This window comes from Protopterus annectens, chromosome 7.part0, assembly GCF_019279795.1.
Source record: "Protopterus annectens isolate FY-2018-M chromosome 7.part0, PAN1.0, whole genome shotgun sequence".
In the NCBI taxonomy this organism is placed as follows: domain Eukaryota; kingdom Metazoa; phylum Chordata; order Ceratodontiformes; family Protopteridae; genus Protopterus; species Protopterus annectens.
In genome coordinates this window covers 448,561,493-448,586,497 of record NC_056739.1, presented here as the reverse complement: position 1 = coordinate 448,586,497, position 25,005 = coordinate 448,561,493, and the positions used below count along the sequence as shown (strand labels likewise).

Below are 25,005 nucleotides of genomic sequence, written 5' to 3'. Positions count from 1 at the left end.
GGAAGGCTTCTGTTCCCCATGGCTGTGGGCCCGGTTTTTGTGGGTGCAGACAGGTCACCATCTGCCAGGGTTAGGACTCCCTGCAGTGTGTGCATTCCTCTGTTTAGACTCCTAGGCATACCATTCGACTGTAGAGGGTTTCACAGAATGTGCAGATTCATGACTCATATATCTGGTAAGTTACTCATACAGATGTGGTTTTCAAGGAAGTGTTTTGCAACTCAGTCAGGGTGAGGTCAGATATTAGTGACAGTAAATTCACAGTTTCAGACTTCATACCCTTCAGACATTCCATGGTAATACAACACTTTTCCCCTCAATCAACTTTATTACATTATTAGAGCTGAGTTTCACATGTGCCCTTCTATTTGGACACTTATCACCCCATTATTTGTGGTTCTATCCAGATATCTGCATCTCTCTGTGTTTGGTAAGTATGCTCCTAGCATTTAGCAGCATGTCCTTTCTCTGCATTTGTTGACTATGTTATATTGGTGTTATGGACTCCATGACACTCCTTAAAAGGGCAGTGTGTGTGAGCCATGGGCCTTTGCCAGAGGACTGTAGGCCAGGTGTGGCAGATGTAGGCCATCTTTTGCAAGACAGTGCATTCTGATGAGCATATGTTCCCAGGCTAAAAGGCAGGGAACACCCCTAGGATGGCACCAGTAAGTAGACTGATCATTACTGACACTTGTTTCAGTTTGTATTCAGCCATCACTCTGGATGATAGCTGGATGCTGCTTACAGCTAGGGACATGTTACTGCATTTCTATGGGACTGTGGGGGTGGGGGGGGGGCACCTGCCCACAATATACATTTGCACAGACTGTGCTGCTGTTTGCTTGACATTTTGGTCTCATTTACATAGTGGTGTTTCTTATCTTTGAGAATACATGATAATAGTATAGACCAGAGGAAAGATTGTTGTTGCATACACATGTTTAGTTTGGGGACTTCTTAACTTTCAGAGCCATACTGCCACTGGCGGACCTGCTGAGATATCACTGTGTAAAAGTCTGTAGGTGGACATTTCATGGATTTCAGCATTTGAGGCCCTTTGCCAGACATTTCTGTCTGGCTTTCAACAGCTGACCTGCTGGATGAGGCTGGGGGTGAGTAATGTTTCCTCACTTTGACATCCATGCATGTGACCTATCACCCCCCCCCCCCCCAGTTATTGGCTCACCACATATACCGCAGTGGACATTTTGCTAACCACAGTGGTGTGGCACTGAATAGTGTGGGGAAGCCAGTACTGTGCATACAATCCCTGCTGTCCCATATAGCTGTCAGTGATCTGCTGCTATCCCATGCAGCCACCCGATTCCCTTGCATGCTTGCATCAATACCATAGATATGCTATCAGAACATTGTACACCATTCCTTTATTGTAATGAAATGGACTTATCTTGTGCCTGAGGCAGTTGTGAGAAAAGTGCTTGAAGGCTGGGCTGACTATGTCGGATGCATGCAGTATACTGCCCATACATGGTAAGGTATAGGTTTTGTAATGTTTGGCATCCATTTTAGTGTTTGTGCAATTCAGAGGGAGATATCAGCCCCTGGGTCCCTATAGTGTCAGTGTATGTGCTATGCGTTGCCTCTTTGCCAAGGCCTGGGCATACTGGGCATTCCTCCTTCTACCTACAGGGGCAGGCTCAGAATGTTCCTCCTCTGAGTCCCTCTGTGCATGTGGTAACCTTGGCAATGGTGGGGGGCTGTGTGGGCCTTCCCCATTATGTTCCTGCTGCAGCTGTTTCCGCATGATCATGTTGTGTAGCATGGCACATACTATGAATATGTGTGCACATGTAGCTAGAGCATATTGCAAGGCTCTACTGGATATGTCAAGGCAGCAGAATCGTGACTTGAGCATCCCAAACACACAATCAATAATGATCCTTGTTTGTGCGTGTGCTTCATTATGATGTTCTTGTGTGGGTGTGTGTGCATTTCTGATGGGTGTCATCAGCCATGGTTCCAGTGCATAGCCAGCATCCCTCACCAGATGGCCATACAGGATGTCCCCAATGGCAAATGCCTGGTACACCTGTGAGATATGCCAGATGTGGGAGTCATGGTAGCTTCCAGGGCTGCCAGCACACACATTTGTGGTAATGCCCTGGGAATTGCACACAACCTGGCAGTTGATGGAGTGGAACCCCTTGCGGGTTACATAGACTCTACCCTGCTCACTGGGTGGTGCTTTGATATGGATATGCGTACAGTCTATGGCACCCAGTACCTCCGGGTAGTCTGCTACATGGCAGAAGAGATGCATATTGCTAGCCCTCTGCTCAAGGGTGGTGGGGAATTGAATGTGCCCAAAAGCATGTGTTCACATGACATCCAGTAACTGGTGGAGTATCCTGGATGCGGATTCCTGTGAGACCCCCATGATATCCCCAGTAGGCCTTTGGAAGGTACCTGTAGCTAGCATTCTTAAGACTACACATATCTTGGTATCCACTGGGATGAGCTCCCCTCTGTTGGCTCTGGGTGTGAGGCAAGGCCAGCACAGGTTAATGATTTGCTGAAGTAGGTCCCTGTCCACCCTGTAGCACTCTACTATCTCCAGATCATGTAGCCCCTCATAGATTACCCTGGGCCTGAACACTCTTCTCCTCCTCCTCATAAGTCTGGGGTGGTTGTCAGCATTATCCACTTCACCACCTTCAGCCTCTAGCACATATTGATGGAATAAAGCGGCAGCAGCCTCTAACATTTGTAGTTAGTTTTGCCAGTTAAAAATCCCCCATCTGTGTACACTGGTGGTGTAGAGTTTGTGGGGAAAAAAACAGACCGAAAGGTGTTTGCATAGTTTATAGTGGTGTGCTAGAGCTTCTGGCTGTGTAATTGGCTACCTATGATACATTTCACCTGTCAGCTATATTACTTGCATTAACTGGCTGTATTCTGCTATTTACCCTTTTTTTTTCTTGTTCCACTTGCCAGTTCCTTTTTTTTTTAAGTCCCAGTGCATGCTACGCACACCCATTTAGGCAAGGTAAACAGAGATATATAGCCTCAGACACACCTCCTTGCTTAGCTGTGTTTAGCTAAGTGCAGACACGGTCAGTGGATCTCCAATGTGCTTATAACAAGCATGACACACCCCCTTTTCATGTTAGTTGTTTCTCCTGCCTACACACTCGTGTTAGAGCACCTACATGGTTAGGTGCAGGTTTGGACTTAGAATATTTTGTGATTCAGTAAATTTCCCCTCATTTGCATGTCCCACTGCCTTAGTCCATAGCTACTGCAGTAAAACTGACCCTTTCCCCTTGACAACCACTGTTCCCTGGTATTGTTTTCATTCTACATGCCATACACTATAATGTCAAAATGCAGATTTCCCTTAAAATTGGGTTTTCTTATTTTTCTATTTTATTTTCTGCATGAGCCTGTTTGCACGCCTCTCTGCCCTATGCTTAAATGGCAGAGATGCCAAAACAATTCTTTTTGATTTTTATAAAAATGAAACAGTTTTTCATGCCAATGGCCTTATATTTGGCCATTGGCATGCCTAATGAACATAATACATGCTTTTTTACGAGCTGCCATGCCTCTGTTTTGTTATTTGCAGAATTGTACATGGTTATTAACCAAATGTATTTCTGCACTGACACTGTTCTTGCACGGAGACCTGGCAGCTTACTGAATCACTAATTCACCTCATTTACATGGTTTACACCAGCAAATGAGGTAATTAGCATGCTGCACAGTTTTCCATGCAAGAACAGTGTAGAGAGGCTTGTGCACGCTAATTCAGTACTTTACTGAATCACTCAGCTGTCTTTTTTCCATGCAAGAGCAGCTACACTGTTCTTGCATGGAAAAATGACTTTATTGAATCCCAGGGAGAGTCTTAGCAATTAACCCTGAATGATAATAACACTGCATCCATGCTCTTTTGAACATTTAGAAGAATAATCCATGCCTACTAGGATTCTGTCATAACTAACATATTGAGTAAGGCTTTTAGCCCTTCAAATATCTTAGGGTCATATTCATCATAACCATAACGTTTTCTAGGAGCATCAATGTCCCCCCTGTTGAAACTGTTTTCATGCTAAAAGCTTGCTGTAGGGCTGCATCTTTTACTGACCAACATAGGACAAAAAGTCCATACATAAGGTATTGTGACAATGTGAGGTATTGCCAGCTATGCCAGGAGAAGTAGGGCAGTGGATGTGTAAGATATGCCAGCATAGCTAGCTGGAATTTTGTAAAGAATTACATGTCATTTGTATATCAAACTGATTTGTGCAGATGATTGTGTTGAAAAAATGCATTTGTAAAGCTGCTTGTGTTAAAAATTTGCCAACTGCATACCTTGCTGGACAGAAAGAGAAATATACATGTAACTCTTTAAATGTATATATTTTAACATAAGGTACTGGAAGCGAAGAGTTTAATTTCAAACTTTGAAAACAGGTTAAAATTAAATTACCTGGCTTAGGCCATAAAGATTGTATCTTACAATTCTCAATGCAGCCAGAGACAAAAAGTCTACACTAGGAATCTTCCTGCATTGTCATTGGGGTGAACTAACTGTTACTCTGGAAAGGTGGGAGTTTGAAATTGTTTTATGACTTCCAGGAGCCGCAGCAGATCTTAGCCAGGCTGTGTGTGTGTGTGTGTGTGTGTGTGTGTGTGTGTGTGTGTATTATTGACTCATATGTGCTAAATTCTGACAGGTTCTAGCCAAGGGGGACAGCATAGGAACCAGACATCAGATGACCAGATGTATGTGATGTCATTCTGTAATCCATCACTAAAATGATATTTTAATACTAGGTGAGACTGAAGTCTCATGGCACTCTGGTTTTGCAATGACAAAGAAGGATCTCTCTCCTATTTCATCTTGCCTTGGTCTAGTAAGTAACCAGTGAATAATAATTCTTTAGATCAGTCAGAAAAATATAGTGAGATTAAGTATTGTTTTTTTCTGTAACTGTGTGAACTTGTCCCCCTGTGTTATTTTAAATAGTTCTTATAATTGAAACTCTGGTGTTTATTGTAAATAGATATTTAGTATTTTCATGTTCTTTTATTATTTACTATTAAATGTATTTAAACTTTTCATTTTTGCTGGTCATTTAGAGAATATTTAACCTTTGAGAGTGCTTATACTTATTCTGTGGAGTAGCTAGTTTTGGAGTTTCTGGTAGTGGTGTAACAACCTTATAGCCTGGGCAGAATAGCTAGCAAATCTTTGCCAACCTTTCCCAGCTGTATGTGCAAATCAAATCTCAAAGACTGTGTGTAAGAGCTGCTTGGAGCAGGGGCACAAAGCACTGGTTTCACATGGAGAGTGGCGGAGAACTTGGCTTGGTCACTCAGCTGAGGTCTCAAATCTACAACTATGCCAGTGGGAGAGTCTTATTGGGGACCTGGAGAGAGACAGATAGAAAAATCCAGACCTCTGACTGAGTGTGTCCCCTGTGTGCTGTTAAGGGAAATTGTGTTTGATGCAGAGAGCTGCATCTGGAAATACTGGATGTATCCATTTTTTTCCAAGTGAACAACCCTCTCCAGTGGTGAGGATTCAGACTCCTTGATTACTAGCCCAGAGTGAGGACATCACAGGCATAATCACCCCACACCAAAGTATTCTCCATGCCTAACACAATTATAGAAACCCATCAACTTTAGATTTTTCAAAATAAAATGTCTTTTCTTGCTTCATTCATCTCAGAGGGAGAGAATACCAGTATGTCATCCTTTGTTTGCGTCTTTCAGCTTTTCCTGGTTAGGGGTCGCCACAGCAGAACTCCGGTCCGCTAATGATTGGCAGTTGATTTTTACATACCGGCTTGCCAGGCCTGACGCACAACCTTCAATGAAGGTATGCCCATTCACGCATGTCTCCACGCAGAAGACGCTCTAGCAGAGAATCGAACTGGACAGCGTCTTACTGTGAGGTGACAACATAAGAACAAATTGTTTTCTTATTTAGCTTAGTGCTTGTTATCATAGTATTACTTCCATTTTCATACATTTTCATTCATCCTTATGTCATTCTCTGAGGAATTTTCTACCCATAAGACCACCTAGCATATGAGGTCTAACCCCTGTAACATCAGTCCCTTATTTGTCTTTCAGTAAGACCGTTTTATAACATATAGTTCTCCAAAACTGGAATAAAAGCCCCACTAATATTCTCTCTCTCCTTTCCAGAGAACACTCATACCTCAGCTCTCTAGGTTGCTTATATGTAAGGAATCCTTAGATGGCTTGCCCTACCCAATGCACATCCCCTGCTGTATTCTCCTATTTTCATCCCTCTGACACCAGACCCCTCAGACCACCCTTGACCAGCCTTATTTCTGGTGACTTTTATAGGGATCTTTACTTCTTTTCATTCTGCTTGTCTTTCTTACTTACCTGTAGTATCTTCCTTTCTTTGAATCTTCACTGAGTTACTCATTTCTCTTTCATATGTAACTGGCTTCATAATTTTGTATATTATATATTAATTAAATCAAATACTATTTACTTTGAATTTTCTCTAGTATAGATTGCAATTTATATTTAAATTATGTGTACAACATTCAGAGATATCTTTTTATATTTACAACTTAAAAAACAAACAAGTAAAATAAATACCACCAAGACCAGTGGCCCAAGAAGTAAGTGAATTTAATGAAACACTTAGCGCCTTGGCTTACACAGCCTTCCAAGAGTAAAAACACTACAAAATACTCCCCTGGATTTACTAAACTTCCGTGCAGGACTAGCTAAGTCCTGCATGGAAGCGCCCGTTTAGGAGCAGGACAGCAGTGAGCCATGCATATTAATAAGGCGTGCTGCCTGAGCTCCTAGGCTTACATGGAGTGTGTATGAGTACAGGGGACATGTCTGAGAGCAGAGTTCTCAGAATAAACATGCCCCTGCAATGTAGAACAGCATAAAGTGGTAGGAAATGAGTGAAATTGCTCATAGGTATCCGCATATCCCCACCAACAGTTCCCCATGTGTACAACAGCAACAGTACATAAACATCAAATGAAGAAACCCCTTTATTTTTTTTTTTAAATCCAAGTACAGCTAACCATAGGCGAGCGGGTGTGCCCATCACTTAGTTACATTTAAAGCAGCTTAAAAGGCTGAAGAGGATAACAAGGAATATATACGCAATGGAAGCAGCACAGCAATAGTGTAGTGGGCAGAGAGCTCACCTAATGAGCAGGCATTCTTGGTTCTAATCCCACTGCAGCACAGTCTGTTTTACATGGCAAAGCATGTTATAAACAATATTTTTGTTGCAAAACCCACTAAACAACATATATTTATGAACTGGAGTACTGCAGGAAATGCACATGTGAAGTGTCAGTGTCATAATGAATAAGGCACTAGTAAGCAGGTTTAAGCACAAATAAGCAGTAGTAAGCATATGTAAGCAAAAGTAAGCATATTTAAGTGCATTTGTGCGGGGGTAAGCACTGCCTACACAGACTATGCAATTTAAATCTAAGAGTAAGAAACTGTAACTGGAAGTTAGCAGTGCTTAGCTCAGTGCAATCCTGAGCAAACCCACGCAAACCCGCGCAAACCTGCTTATAACTGTTTTAAAGTGCCTTAATCACTCTGTATCCAATGGCCTGTGTTCTACCCAGCAACAAAATAAACAGCCACTGCAAGGTTCGAACCCAAGACCCTTTACACTAGGATCACAGTAGTTAACCACAAAGCCATCATAGCAGTGCATATGATTGAGGTTTTAAGAAGCAAATCCTTACCATAGGAAAATCAAACTGAACATGTGAAAGGAATTTATGTACAGTGTGATGTTGTATAACCTGCCACATAACATAAATATGTGAACTGGGGTACTGCAGTAAGGCCAGATGTGAGGTGTTATTGTAATAAAGTGTTGAAGTCCCCAGGACCCCATAAAGTGAACGTACACATGAATCACGGATACCAGACACAGATATAACATGTAACAAATAATAAATCAATGCCAAAAGGAAAATATAATGCTAATTAAATATTAAGCAATGCTAAGCAATGCACAGCTCAGCTTACTTGGTGTAGGCTGGCTAACTCAATCTGCCCAGTGGTATATCCCTTTAAGCAATGGCAACATTAGGTAAGCAGGTGTGCCCATAGCTTAGCCTTTTCAAAACCAATCATGGGAAAGTGTGGGAAATTGGGTGTATTTAAACCCTACAGGCACGAATACTTCCCAAAACTGGTTGCAGCTCCCTACTGTAGGCAGAATGGCTGGAGTAGGGGAAGGCACTCAATTTAGAGCGCAGCGCTGGGGTACCCAGGAGTCCAGATTCATGGTATGGCTCCTGGTAAAACACCATGAGCAGAGACTACTGCAGGGCCAGTACCAGGGCTCTCAGTATAAAGTGGAGGCCTAGAACAGTCTCGCCTGTGACCTCACCAGTGCCACTGGTATCCCTTGGACTGGTGAGCAGTTCAGACATCACCATGCTGACCTGAAGCGGTGGAGGGGTGATCTCTTGGAGCAGTGGATCCAAGAATCAAGGCAGATGGCCAATGCCCCATCACTGAGTAATTACTCATTCTACTACGTAGATAATGATTGCCTAGCTTGTGTATACTATGGATAGGTAATGGCTAAATATCACTGTATTTCTTTGACAGCTGCAGATGAGTGGGCTGCGAACCAGAAAGCCCATGCTGCTAGGCTGCAAAGGCTGTGTCGCGAGGCAGGTTAGTAATAATCTTGCATGTACTGTTATAACAAATAAATATAACAGTTCTAGAAAGTGTTGTACAAGTATAAAAATGTATTGGGTATGGGATGTACTGAATAAATTAGACAATATGGCAGAATGACTATCATATAGGTTGTGTGGAAATAAAGGTGTAATATCTTGTAAATAAAAGTATAACCCCTGGAGTGCTTGTGTACATTCTGCTTTCATATGTTGTTGTAGTGTTGCATTCTATAAATAGTACTGTTGTAATAAGTGGTGTTACCCACACTGTTGAATGCAGATAAAATGCATAGGAGGTTTAGTATAACAATGTTGGAAGTCCCAAGAAGTTAGCCATATTGTACAACTGAGGGAGACTTAGAAAATATTAGAATGCTTCATACCGAGTCCCTAACAGCACAGTGTCAGGTATAATATTTTTACCACACACATCAGGGGTTTGAATCGTGGGAGTGGTAGTAAGTTGTATGCATAATCATACCCCACAACTGTACAGAGTCTGTGAGAATGTTCAGATAGAAAGCTGTATGCATAATTAGATCCAACTGTACAGAATATGCTAGAATGTTCTGATAGTAAGCAGTAAGCATAATCATAACCATCAAATGTACAGACTGTGGCAGAATGCTCAGGTAGTAAGCTGTAGGCATAGTCATACCCCTCAACTGCTCTGATCTGTCCAGCATGTCCAGATAAATGGCCCATATCTGCTGCCTGGTAACCTGTTCCCCTGACAAATCAGTGTGATGATCCAAGAAATGTAGGCAGCTTTTACTGACATATAACTGGTAGTCAGACCTGAACATAGTCAGAGAATGTATATGAAAACAAACCTGCCATTGTAGCATCTCACCCAAAGTGTATGACAGCTATCCTCAAAATATGTAACATTAACGTTTGCATCCTGTCAAGCCTTGACCAGTGTGTGTGTAATAACAGATTGTTAGGTATGTGTATAACATCAACATGGAATCTGGGAGTACGTGTAGAATTTGTCAGGTAGTGTTAAAGATTTTCCCCACAGCTATAACAGGTAAGAGATGTATACTGTAGGTACAACACAGTTCACTTGTATACTTGTCTACAAGCATGGAATCTGGGAGTTTGTGTATAATTTGTCAGGTAGTGTTAACAATGATTTTCTCAACAGCTATAACAAGTAAGAGGTGTAGACTATACATAAGAAACAGTCCACACATATACTAATCTACAAACATACCATTGTACAAAGTAAGGCCATTGGGTAGTGTAATAATACATGTAAGGGAGAGATCACTGCAGTGACTAAGAAAGTTGTGAAAACTACAGGGATGTATTAGTTGTTAACTGACCTCTCTCTCTCACCCCCACCATATGTGCAACAATAACCTAATTACACATGAGTATGTGTACACTCCAAACTTTTGTTGGGACATATGTCCTATTGGTTTATAAATATGCACATTTGGTTATATGCATGTGCCATGTTCATATACTCCCATATTGGTGGCCTGTTGCCATCAATGAAACCTACATGCTGTTGTAATGGCCACTGTTGTCCCATATATGCATGTGTTCTGCTCACCCTACAACTGTTGTAAATCTGGTGTCTTGGGTTAATGGGAATACCTATGCATGCTGTTATAACTAATCCTGAATTCTGTTGACTATTACTAACTGATATATTTCCTAAAACTGCAACACCGTAGCTCGTATGGGAATGCCAGTCCCAACGGACCCACCTGTCCCACCTCAGCCGGCCATGGCACCGGGCACCAGCATGTCTAGAGCCCAGCCTGGGACCTCCTCCTCTGTTGGCCCTGCACAACCTTCGGGTGGAACTGCCTCAGGGGATGGGACTCGGCCCTCCCCTTGGGAGCGGGGACAGAGAGTACCTGTCACCCACCATCAGGTCTGGGCCATGGTGTGTAGGGAGTTCAAGGAGATTCGAGACCAGCTACATCAGCTTAAGGGCCGCATGGTGCAATTAGAGGGTGAGCCAGCCCCTCCTACCCAGCCTCCAGCACAGCCACCTTTGGGGACGTGAAGCTGCAGTGGCAACTGCCCATGGGTGGGGACCTCAGTCCCACTGTTTCCATTTGGGGGCTCATGGGCTTGCGACTTCCAAACTCCCCTCCCTGTCCAAGGTGTTTACCCCCCACATGTGTCATATACTGCCCCTGTATGCATCTTGTTTGTCTTGTCTGTTAACCTACCCAACCTACCTCCCCAAATATACCCACTACCCCTCCCTAACATCCCACACTCACCTGAAAAAAAAGGGCAATCTGTTCCCACAAAAAAATCTCACCCCATACATAGCTGTTCATATCGCACATGTGTCCACTGGACACAAGTAATCCAGTCTAATTGGCATCACAACAAATTATTGTTGTCCTCACCCCCACCCGGAGGTTTGAGTGTCCAAATCTACATCCAAATTTAGTGTATATGCACAGCTGTTACTGTAGAAGAAATGGTCAGCTATGGACCTTCCCTACACCCTTCCTGAACATCCCTGGCTATTTTCCCTACTGTCTTTTCCTCTCTGTGCCCCTTTTTTCACCACTTTCCTATCAACCCCTTTTTCTTTTCTTTTAAAGAAATTAGCATGGGGGTAAGCGGGAGTAAGCACTTTTAAGCAGCAGTAAGCGGGTTTTAGCCTGTTTGCATGGGGGTAAGCAATGTCTACACAGGTTAAGCAATTCAGGAGCTAACTGAGTATAAGAAACAGTAACCAGAAGTTAGCAGTGCTTACTGTTGCACAAACCCGTGCAATCCCACTTATAACTGCTTAAAAGTGCCTTAACCACTCTGTATCCAACGGCCCTTGTTTTGCCTAGCAACAAAATAAACAGCCTATATGAGACTCAAACCCAGGGCCCTGCACACCATAGCCAACTTGATTTAGCACTAAGCCATGTCAGATATATAAAGCCCTGATGTATTCAAAACATATCAACCAGCTCAGTCATTCAACAGTGCAGAGAATGTATTCCAACATGTATATGTATTTACTCACACACATACATATACATACATGTATATGTATGTGTGTGAGTAAATATATTAATGTCTAAACAGATACAACATATTGATATATGTATATATATATATATATATATATATATATATATATATATATATATACTATATCTGTAGAAATATATAAATATATATGAACATATATACATGCAAATGCTTACATCTATAGATATATATGTCTACATATACATGTCTAAATATATAAGGCATTTTTTATATATATATATATATATATATATATATATATATATATATATATATATATATATATATATATATATATATATATATATATATATATATATATAGGTATATATGGACATACATCTGTAGATAACAATGGGGAAATGACAAAAACATATATGTCCACATGCAATGTTAATGGGATTGAGAGACCCCAGACAATAAACATCTTGTACGAATAGGTATACCCCCCACAGCCAAACATGCCGCCCACCCTGCAATACACTGACAAGTGTTGCAGATCCCATAACCTGGACTAGACACGACATGGCCATCCCTAGGATACATATACACAGACAAATATATGCAGGTACAGTTATACATATATATCTATACATATATATAGATAGATATGTAACTACACATACATACACAGAGGTATGTACAGTAAGATAAATATGTAGTATGTGCACATAATATGGAGCAGCCAGTATTCCTACAGTTACCACCTTACCAACTGGAGACTGTATGAGCCACCCATACAAATGACATTCATTGCCTGCAACATATACCCACAGAGATATCAAAGGATATAACACCACACATAGGTGTGCATAATTGGGAAAGCTTTATTTGTGTACTATGACCATTCTGTATGCCGTGTCATATAGCTGTTTAGTCACTGACATCCATGTGCACAGAGTAATGCAACTGTGAAACAGTTATACTAATACAGTAGTCTGGAAAGGTTGACATATGTTGCTGTCCAGGCTGAGGCCTTCAAGTAGTATAATAGTAAAGACAGTCTGGGCCACAGCATACCAAACAATAAACAGTACGTAATGCAGCTGTATAGTTCAGCAGCCTCTATCAACACTCTGTACACAATCCCTAGGGGGTAAAGACCCCAAGTGACACAATGGGATGTATCTGTTACATAACAAGATATAACTGACACCATCACAATCACAATGACAAACAGAACATTCTGTATGGCAGGAGGCAGTAGGCCTGCATTTACCCAAGGTGGATTGTATGGTAATGTACATCCAGATACCTTAAGGCAGCTTACCCCTGATACCCACACATGTTGTAACAGCCTAGGTTAGTTATGGTGCACCCCGCCTAGACTCAATAATAGTGGGCCATATACCACTGTTACATACACTGGCCTCTGGAGTGCATTAGGGTACATATGTATTGTGTAGGTGAAGCCCAGACATATATGGCCCCACCACCCCAGTATGTGTGGGGGACACAACAGTAGTGGAGTGATGGCAGGAATGACAGCATGACATACACACAGCCCACTACATAACAACCCCTGACAGCATGTCATATGTGCAAAACCTGATATGTAGGTGGAATACAAAGGCTGGAACACAGTCACATATGTGTAAAACTGTTGTTATACACTAAGCAAGATATGCATATGTGTATATATCTATATGGATATATGTATAATTATATATACATATATGTCCACCCTATGTCCTGAACATGGAGCAGAGCCCTACCTCAGCCCCAACAGTCCCAACATCTCAGTGCAAGGGGATGTCTGATATGTATTGCAAGTATATTTGTAGACTATTCCTACTGTAATAGGGATTGTCTTCACAGAAATGGTGTGTGTGGGAGGCCACATTTGCTGTTAACATGTGCACTATTGGCTACTGACAGACATCCTAAGGACATCATAGTACAGTACCACTGCTAGCACTGTAATGCCCCTGTGGACTACAGCTGAGATATGGCCAATATATGTGGACAGTCTGACACATTCTGGTCAGACCAGGGGTATACACAGAACCCCTTCATGCAAGACATGTGGACCAAGCCTGACAATGTGGATGTCAACAGCCATGTAGATGGGTATATCATGTAAATACTGGTATACATTTGCCCCCATAGGTTATGCATTCATACACCCCTGTCTGTCCTGACACATAATAACCACTGGTACAGAGGTGCCATGGCTACATACTACCCACTAGTTAGTGACAGACATCTGTACAGCATCCCACTGCTTTGTCTGACATATATGACTGTTATAGTGGCCCAGCAGCAGTACATCTGGCAAGTATCTGGACATGACATCTCACTGGGTAAGTACAGTAAGCTGCTAGGCATGTAACAAAGCACAGTGCAAGCTACTGGCAGACTGACTCAACACTGGCCTACATCTCCTATGTGGGAATACACATGTACCTGCATAGATAGCAGGGTCTACAGGCATGTCACATCACAGAGTAACAGACATCTGTGTGAAAGTGCATAACCACAACCAATGTGAACACAGTCATAGCCACATATGGTAAGCTAGCATAATATTACATATGGACTATCTGATCAACATCATCCTCATATGTGCCACTCACCAACCCTACATATACTGGGCCACTACACAGTGTGGTCCGATGCCTGTTTGTGGTATGGGACATGTGTGTGTATGCCCCTACAAACATGTAAGCTGATAGGGTGATATACAGTGGAGCCGCATGTAACATCCGATAGAACAGGACGAAGAACAATGACATCTACCACAGTCTCTACACAGGCCAAGGTACATATTCATTGTACACACACTGTTGACAATTACCAGAATTACACATACCTCATTACTGTACACAACCACAGAATGCCCAGGCTATGTCCTCAAGTATAACCTCTACTATACATGTGTGTAGCAGTGTGATATCTCACTGGCTTGTTTTCAGATATGCTATCAATGAATATGGTGTACAGAATATATGCTCCCCCTACTGCATGACATATGTACAAATGTTGACAGAGTTGTGGCTGGAGGCAAAAACACAGGGCCGGTATTGACATGTTGCTGTGATAACCTCATACATTTACTGTCATAACAGGGTTTGTTGCAACATATGTCCTATGAGAGATATGAAGTCAATAACTCTCCCGGCTGTCACCATCTACTGACTGCAATCCTCACACTACCTTCTGCAGTTGACAGATAGGTGCTCTGTGGGTAACACAAGGAACACAAGGCACCACAGACTGCGCAGTCTGCAGATGACCCTACTGTTGGGGATTCCTCATAAACATAACACTGACATGACAAGTATTAAAACATGCAGGACAGCCATATCCACACACACCCTGTTAAACCAACATTACCCCAACTGCAGTATAGCAGCACTTACAATCTGTAGTCAAAACAGGCACATCCCCCTCCTGTGTGTTGGCCTGTTTTCACAGTGTATGTTGTCAGAGGTAAGTCCCCAATCCATCTTTGATGCTGTTTGCCAAACAACAGATCTAGTTCCTGCTCACAGTGAATGCAAAGGTCCAACACCAACATGATGTTCCTAGATACTGGAGTGTGTTGCCATGCAATTGGCTATGGGAATGTTACCACAGCTGTTCCACATGCAATCAACCAGAGGATGGCTGCAATTAGTGCAGAGGCCATCAGCTGATCATGAGCATCACTGACAATACACATGCTGCTGCCTAAGCAAAGCAGGTGTAAGTTTTGACATCCACTAGAGAAGGAGTGAGAGAGGCAGACAAAGGCAAAGATAGTCAGGGAGGGTTGGGAGAGTAAAATGTAAGCATGTTTGTGTCACACACCTACCAGTCCAGGGTATCAAACCCCTGACTGACTATGTACTGCTATTACATGTATAAGTAGTCATTGGATGCACCAGATATGTTACATGTTGAGGAGTCCTCCAACGTATATGTGATGGTGTGTGACATCTGCAACAGTGATATGGTAACTACACGGTAGGTCGAGTACATGTGCCTATCCGCATGAACAGGTATCAGTGTCAACATAGTCACACTCTCACAGGGATGCACACATACTGACACACTTGGCAGGGCCAGGGATACAACTCATCACTAGTTAGATTGCCACAACACAGTACTGTGCAGGTATCATATGCACCACAGGAGTTATACAGAGGTTATATGGGCAAAGGGTATGTGGAGGTGTCTGACATCAGACAACATGCTTTAGCATGCCAATGGGGGTTGTAGTGAGTGTGAATGTGGTCATAGGCAGCATATAACACACACACACACACAGACACAGGGTGCCAGTACTGACATGCATGGGTACATTGCTTCATGGGTGTGTAGTGGTCAACTGTGTCAGATGGCTATACAAGGCAGGTGATGGGTATTCCTTGGCATCAGGTGATATGACAATGGTCTACAGTGTGGCTCAGGAGTGCAGAGTCTGGTTTCTCCACACAGCTGGGTATTGTATTCACCATCCAGTCACCTGGCAAACTATTGTGTGTGGGCAATGCTAGGCATTGCTTGCCATGTATGTGTTCCTTACTCCATGACATGGATGGTGTCTGGGATGTGCACACCTCCCACATGCATGTACAGTGACATGTGGAACTGTACCTGGGGGGTCTGGCCCATGCTATGTAAACAGATTGTTATTATCACATGTGCCACTCCTAGCCTCTTGTGGCAGGGCGTGTTCCTGGATAGTCCTTTGTGGATCACATTTGATGGCACCACAGTTGTTGTAGGCATCCATTGAGGATCGTAGTGAAGGTGCACTGTCTTCAGTTATGTGCCTATTGTACTGATGGACAGGGTGCCATGCCCTCTGTAATCCACTGCAATCACACCATGCTTGCTATCTGTGAGCAGTATGTAGGGCACTACCAACATAGCACCAGTTGTCTAGGCAAGTGTGTTTATGTATGAGACACAGGTTCATAGTGCACTCTGTGTAATACTAGAGTTGATTACTTTGTTCACCAGGCCTTGTATCACATGTAGGGGTGTGCATTGGCACCCCAGAATCTCAGCTGATTGACATCTGCCATCCTTGTAAGGTGGACATTGTGACATATAATATGGCCACCATATAAGAAAATGGGTACAGGGGTTACACAGTCACAGCCACCACTACACAGGTTATGAATTACAAACACACACACACACACACACACACACACACACACACACACACACACACACACACACACACACACACACAGGTGTCATGGCTGGGATTTAAATTCCTACCTAACTAATTTATCACACTACAGCATGTGCCACAGAGATTACTGTGATGTTTATTACCCAAAGGTGTATTTCACAGTTGATGATGTCAGCAAACTTGCCAAAGTAGGGCAATGGAGGTTGTAGTACCTGTGAATGGCCTCAAACACATTGCTCCCTACTCTGACAAAGGGACACACAAGCATTCACACTTACAATGTCTGGGAATAGAACCCCTACCTAACTAGCTTATAACACTACAGTATTATGCAGTTATAGCACGCGCCCCAAAGATTACTGGGATACTCTTTCACCAAAGGTGTATTTCATAGGGAATGACATCAGCAGGCTTGTCAAAGAAAGGCAATGACAGGTGTACTGACTGTCCTCAAAAGCATTGGGCCCTACACATATGCATAAACACACGCTTACAGTTGTAATGAATGGGATTTGAACACCTACCTAACTACTACAGCACATTAGAGCATTACACAGTTACAGAACACACCGCAGAGATTACTGGGATACTCTTTCACCAAAGGTGTATTTCACAGGGAATGACATCAGCAGGCTTGTCAAAAAAAGGCAATGACAGGTGTACTCAAAAGCATTGGGCCCTACACAAACTCACAGTTGCTACGAATGGGATTAGAATACCTACCTAACTACTACAGCACATTATAGCATTCCGCAGTTACAGAGCACCCCACAGAGATTACTGGGATACTTTTTCACCAAAGGTGTATTTCACAGGGAATGACATCAGCAGGCTTGTCAAAGAAAGGCAATGACAGGTGTATGCACAAACACACAGTTGCCATGAATGGGATTTGAACACCTACCTATGCATAGCACATTAGAGCATTACGTAGTTTCAGAATGTGCCACAGAGATTACTGGGATGTGTTTTCACCAAAGGTGTATTTCACAGGGAATGACATCAGCAGGCTTGTCAAAGAAAGGTGTACTGACTGTCCTCAAAAGCATTGGGCCCTACACATATGCACAAACACGCACACATGCACACACGCACGCATGCCTGCATGCATGCATGCACGCACACACGCACACACACGCACACACACACACACACACACACACACACACACACACACACACACACACACACACACACACACACACACACACACACACACACACTCACTTGCCATGAATATGATTAGAACACCTACCTAACTACTACAGCACATTAGAGCATTACGCAGTTACAGAACACGCCTCAGAGATTACTGGGATACTCCTTCACCAAAGGTGTATTTCACAGGGAATAACATCAGCAGACTTGTCAAAGAAAGGCAATGAAAGGTGTACTGACTGGAAGGTTACCAGGGACAATTGTGTACAGTGATGGGCATTTGCACATCACATGTTTTTGCAAAATGGGACTGTGCTGTGTGGGACAGGCCTCATGAGAGGGGAGTTGTCACTGTCTGTCACTCTCTTCCCACATCTATTATGTGTATGTCTGAGCTGTTATAGTGTGCTGTCCTTGGATATATGTGTATATTCTCATCCGTTGTGTGTGCAGAGCATGACTGGTGTGTAATGTGTAGTGTTTGCACAGACATCTGTGATTGACTGCTATGTATAGTCCACAGTTGTTTCAAGACATGGGCTTCATTTCCCTAAGTGTGTGAGCATGCTCAGTATGACCCTTCTGTAATTTGCTTTCTGACATGGCCTTTGCTTCTCTAAGTGTGTGAACATGCCCAGTATGAGTGTCTGCATTGCATGCGTGACTCCATTCCAGGTAGGTTGTACTCCAGTGCAGGTATTTGTGCTCTACACCTACAGCTAGTAACCCGCTTCTGCAGGATATCTGTAGATTGGTTGACAATGTGGGTCAACATTGGGCAAAGGGTAGTGAGATTGTTGCTAATTGTGTCTGTGGTGCTTCTGCTACATGGTGTTGGTGTCGGCAGTGATACACAGTGATATGTGGTGTTTTACCCTCTGATGTTTTATGTCCTCAGCTACTGACAGGTAAACATCTTTGCTGGCAGTAGGTTCCTGGGGATTACAAGTTGAATGCAGCTTTGTCTAGTATTGTGGTGTGCAAACTACATATTCTTGCACACTCATGTCATTCTGGCGTGGAAACTGCAGACACTTGCTGATGGGTCTGTGTATATGGTCCAGCACCTTGGTGCTGTTGTGGCTGTGGGTCCCATGCCTGTACAATTATCACCATGACTGGATGACCATATCGTGCTGTGGCCATACCTCACAGGTATTCAGACTCATTGAGGTTATCCAGAGGCAGGGCACATTATTCTGTTCATTACCCTTCACAATTTGATTTGAAAACAGGTTTGTGGCCACCCATCCCAGTGTTTGCAGCCATGATACATATGTGCACACATCAGGGTTTCACCCTTCACGCACTCCATGGTGGTGATGCTACCCCCCCTCCCTCTGTTAATCTGTCCTCTTCCTACCATTATGCACACAATATCTGATAGGTATGCCTATAGTTGCCACTCCATCCCAGCAGTATGTACAGGTTAGTCCACAGTTCATGCATTGGAACATGATGGACATACCACTGGGATTTGTCAACATGTCCTTGGATTTGTGTCTGTGGACTGTGTTTTGTCATCATGTGGGAGTCCATGGGGTAACATACAGTGGTGGTATAGGCATGACACAGACCTGTGACAGAGGACAATGGGGCATTGGGTACTGATGCAGGCTATCTGTAGCAGGCCAGTGCATTCTGTCAGTTGTACAGACCCAGGCTGCAAGGCAATGTATTCCCCTGGGGTGACAGGATAGGTGTGGAAGGTGGTGATGGCAATTGTTTCTGTTAATATCAATCCATTGGTGTGGATGCTGGCAGGGTGCATCTTACAGTTATGGACACACCTGCGTGGGGCACCTCTTCAGCATGCTGCATTATGTGAGTATTCACATAGTAATGTGGGGATCATATTGTACATATTCACAGCAGCAGGGAGGTGGCCTGTGTGTTACCTGAGGCTGATGTTGGGCCGGACTGGCTGCATGTGTACTAGGGTAGCTACTTGCAACTGCCTCACAGGTATACGTGGCCCTTTCCCCTGCTGGTGGCTAGTGGGTGGACACCAGCAGCTTCTACATACATCATATCTCTGCCTTTTGTGGTCTGCCAGTGTTTGCCCACAGTACATCTTAGTTTCCCATACTGCACAACCAACTGATGTGCTGTGAACCTGTATGTACAAACGAAGGGTGTCTCCATTTCACTGTGAAATTTTAAACAGTCTCTCTCTATGGAACTTCCACCTGTGTACTGTGTGTAAGTCTGGGCCAACACTCATGCCATGTCCATCTTCCAGATGGTGACAGTCATGCCATCTGTACAAATCATATGGATTACTGCTGCAACATGTCTTGCTGGGATACCAGTCTTTTTGGCACTGCAGTTGTGTGGACTTTGCCCGGTCGTCAGCAGTGCTGACCATTGGCCACCAGGACACACTATCCATGGCTATTTACCAAACACATACACACAGCATACCACTCAGAACTACCTAACACACAGAGCTCTGCCTACTGTAGACATGCAACTATCCATCTTGCTGATTTGACCAGCTCAGGTACTCGATGCTCACTGTTATTACTCTCACACATGGCTGGTAATACATTTCTACATAGGGTTGTTGGGGCACACATCACAACTGTCAACATTTCCTACAACCACCTGATATATCAGGTACTCTGTTGGCTTCCACACAACAACTTGACACTCAGATCTCTGCATATTGTACACATGCAACATTCCATCATTATAATTGGGGCAGCTTAGGTACTCTGTGCTCTGCTGATGTGACGCCCACACATAGATGCTACTGCTATACTACATAGGATTGGGGTGACACACCTGACAATTATAGACATTTCTACTATAACCACCTGATATTTCAGGTATCCTGTTGGCTTCCACACATCAGCCTGACACTCAGAGCTCTGCATATTGCACACATGACACAATCCATCCTTCTACTTTGGAATGCTCAGGTACTATGTGCTCACTGTTATTACTCCAACGCATGGATGCTAATACATTGTTACATAGGGTTTGGTGGGGGGCACACCTGCCAACTGTGGACATTTGCTTTGACTGCACTGGTATTTCTGGCAGTCTGTTGGCTTCCTTTTAAATCTGTATTCTGACCTATCCTGCAGACTACAGGCATATCAGTGTAGTACAGTTTATAGGTTTTATTGACCTACATTGCCATTTCAGACTTCCTACCCTTCATAAATGACATTCCACTTTCCACTTGTTATACTCTGTGTAGGTCTGGGGGGGGGGGGTGATCTCCATTGCCATACCTTGAGGACCTTAGCACAGCCTTTCTTTGTGTTCATCTACACCTGTCCTACTGGCTGGGTGGGACTGTTGTTGGGTATGTGAACCTCCATGACATGCATGTGTGTGCCCTGTGGACACACATTTGGGCCAGCACATGTCCTGCAGTGGGTTTTTTCACCTTGTCTGTTACTGCCTACTTTTCTGACACCAGTATTTGTTATGATTTCATGCTGCCCATATAGCCGTCCACTATCTGCTGCCATCCCATTCAGTCACCCAATTCCCTTCCTTGCATGTTCACATCCATACCATTGATACAACTAGCAGACCATACTACTGCATTCAGTGATTGATAGTAAGGGTGAAGTACCTTGTGGCTGTGCCAGTATTGAGGATGGTGATGGAGGGCTGACTATGTCTGATGCACATAGTACACTCCCTATACATGGAACAGCACAGGTAGTGTCATTTTTGGTATCCCTTTTACTGTATGTGTGAGTCAGAGAGAGTTTCCATTCCCTGGGTTCCTACTGTGTCAGTGTATGTGCTATGCATGGCCTCTTTGCCAAAGTCAGGGCATACTCTGCACACCTCCTTCTGCCTACAGGTGCAGGCTCAGGTTGTTCCTCCTCCAAGTCACTCTGTGCCTGTGCTGGCCTTGGCAATGGTGGGGGGCTGTGTGGCCCTGCCCCATGCTGTTCCTGCTGCAGCTGCTTCCACATGATCATGTTGTGTAGCATGGCACATACCATGGAAATTTGGGTACATGTAGCTGGAGAGTACTGCAAGGCTCCACCGGATGTGTCCAGGCATCGGATCCATGACTTGAGCATCCCAAACACACACTCTATTATGATTCTTATTTGTGCGTGTGCCTCATTATGGAGCTCTTGTTCGGGTGTGTGTGCATTTCTGATGGGTGTCATCAGCCATGGCTCCAGTGCGTAACCAGCATCTCCCACTAGGTGGCTGTATGGGATGTCCCCACTGGTAAATCTCTGGTACAGCTGCGTCAGATGCCAGATGTGGGAATCGTGATAGCTCCCAGGGCTTCCAGCATACACATTCATTATAATGCCCTGGGCATTGCACATGGCCTGGCAGTTGATGGAGGGGAAGCCCTTGCAGTTTATGTAGACCCTGCCCTGCTCATGGGGTGGTGCTTTTATGTGTATGTGCATGCAGTCTATAGCACCCACTACTTCAAGGTATTCTGCTATTTGTTGGAAGAGATGCATATTGCTGGCCAACGCCTTATGGGTGTTGGGAAAATATATGTGCTCACCGGTATGTGCTGATATGGCATCCAGGAACTGGTGGAGAACCCTGGAGGCTGATGCCTGTGAGATCCCCATGATATCCCTAGTTGGCCTTTGGAAGGTACCTGTGGCTAGTTTTCTTAAGCCTACATATACCTTGGTTTCCACTGGGATGGGTTCCCCTCTGTTGGTTCTGTGTCTGAGGTGTGGCCGGCACAGCTCAACGATATGCTGTAGGAGGTCCCTGTCCACCCTATAGCACTTCACTATCTCCAGCTCATGTAGCCCCTGGTAGGTTTCCCTGGGTCTGTACACTCTTCTCCTCCTTCTCACTGTGGGTTGGTTATCAGCATTCACATCCTCATCACCCTCAGCCTCTTGCACATGTTTATGATAGCAAAAGCAGCCTCTAACATATTTTCTCTTGCTTTTATTTTGTAAAATTTCCCCATTCGTATACACTGGTGGTGCAGATTTTTTGGGAAAAAAACAAGAGAGAAAGGTATTTGCATAGTTTATAGTGGTGGGCTGGGCTGCTGCCTGTGTAATTGGCTGGTTCTGATACATTTCACCTGCCAGCTATGCTAGTTCACCTTGATTACCTTCCTACTGCTCTTTTCCTTCTTATTGCCTTCCTGTTTAAGCCCCGAGGCGTGCCGCGCAGAGTGCTCAGATGTCACCAGAGCTGCTATTTCCAGGTTTAATCTTTTTTTCACTTGTTTAAAACCTGGTGCACATCACGCACAACTGCTTACACTTTGTAAAGAGTGCTAGGCAGGTTTAGACACCCCCCCTAGCTTAGCTGTGCTAGGAGCAAACCCGAGTCACAGGGCTCTAATCTGCTTACAGTATGCCTGACACACCCCATCATGATGTCACCTACCTCCTAGGCTTACATCCAGCTATTCATACTCTTACACTGTTGGGACCTGACTAGTGTGCTGGGGACAACTGGGATTCACTATCCTTCCCCTCATTTGCATAGGATTGCCTGCTAATGCATAGTTACATGTCTCACACTGAGACTCCCCCCTTAGCAATCACTACTCACTAGCCAGGTTGTCTTTTGCCTGCCATTGACTTGCATGGCAGAATATTGTTTTTAGTTAGAATGCTTATTTTAGGTTTATTTTGGTATTTTCCCCCGATCCTGTTTGCTTAAACAGCCAAGATTGGCTAAAAAAAAAAATAAAAGTTGATTTTTTTATTTTTTTATTATTTGCAATGCCAATGGCCTTATACATGGCCATCGGCATGCTTCCTCAATGATATGCAGCCTTTATTTGGAGCTTCGTTTTAGATTTTGCAGAAATGTACTTGGTTACTAACCGAGTACATTTCTGCAGATAGCACTAGTCTTGCATGGACTGTTGCAAGCTTCCTGGATTGCAAAATCACCCCATTTGCATGGAGTTTACCTGCAAATGGGGTGATTTGCATACCAGGGCTTAGTCCATGCAAGATTAATGCAGGAGCGCTCGTGCATGCCCCTGCAGGCTGTTCCTGGATTGCATGGCAGACATATTGCCTGCATGAGCTCTTGCACTCCGTGCAGGCTTTTGTGAGTCCGGGGGGGGGGGGGAGTGGATATAAATCCATATTTGTGAATAAAATGGAAAATAATTTGGGGAGGAGATTTTTAGCAAGTAGGCTGCAGTTAACAAAGGTACCTAACCCAACTTTAAGAGTCAAAGCACTTTTGACAGTTAAATGGTGCTAAGCTGGTACTGCTAGTAAGTCACACAGATAAAGTAGTGAGTGTGTAGACAGTGTAACTACTTAAAATTAAGACACAGAAACAGTGAAAAATGCTTAGCATCATTAGTACATAGCAAATAATTATTTTAGTTTGCATTTTGACAGTCTTGTAAAACTGCTTTTAGTTTAAGAACTTGTCAGCCAATTCAAATATAAAATGCATATTTGCTAAACATTTTATTAATAGTTATATGCAGAAATATTTGAGTAACAATAATTCTGGGCTGTGGTAATACATCTACTCTGGTATCGGATGAATGACAAACAATTTCTGTGTGTATTGATTGTTTATATTTAGGTATTGCCGAAGAACCTTGCTGTGCCATATTATGAAGTCTCAAAAGCCCTTGGCCTACCACCTGTTCTTGTTCATGCAGATAATGTGCTGGCTAATTGGAAGAAAAAGGATCCTACAGGGCCCTTTGAATTGCAATTTGTAAAACACATAATGCACTAATTTATGGTCACCAAGGTCTTTGTTTGTGCTATCCCTGCTACCAAAATCTTTAGAGGTGGGATCTCTTTAGTAAGCATGTTTTATGTGTAGGGTTTAATTTCAGGTAACTCAACTCTTTCACGAGGCTTAGATAAGCAATAATTCCTCAGCCATCTTTCTAGCCAGAACATCTGAATATTTCTGAATCACCCTGTCACAAAGGTTACACAATTTTTCTCTCTCCAGTCTACAACTCAGGGGTACTCTGTATGCTTCTGTATACCCAAATATAGAGACTACCACATGCGTTTTTACTCACCTCAGCAG

The 25,005-nt window shown here is 43.5% G+C and overlaps 1 protein-coding gene across 1 annotated transcript in view; it reads left to right on the top strand.

The window, feature by feature from the left end:
- The window catches only part of LOC122806529 (indoleamine 2,3-dioxygenase 2-like), a 314,514-nt gene that overhangs the window by 170,672 nt on the left and 118,837 nt on the right, over positions 1-25,005 (top strand). Inside the window, exon 4 of the mRNA XM_044077031.1 lies at positions 24,541-24,659. Coding sequence (XP_043932966.1) covers positions 24,541-24,659 — 119 coding nt within the window. The remainder of the gene's footprint in view (positions 1-24,540; positions 24,660-25,005) is intronic.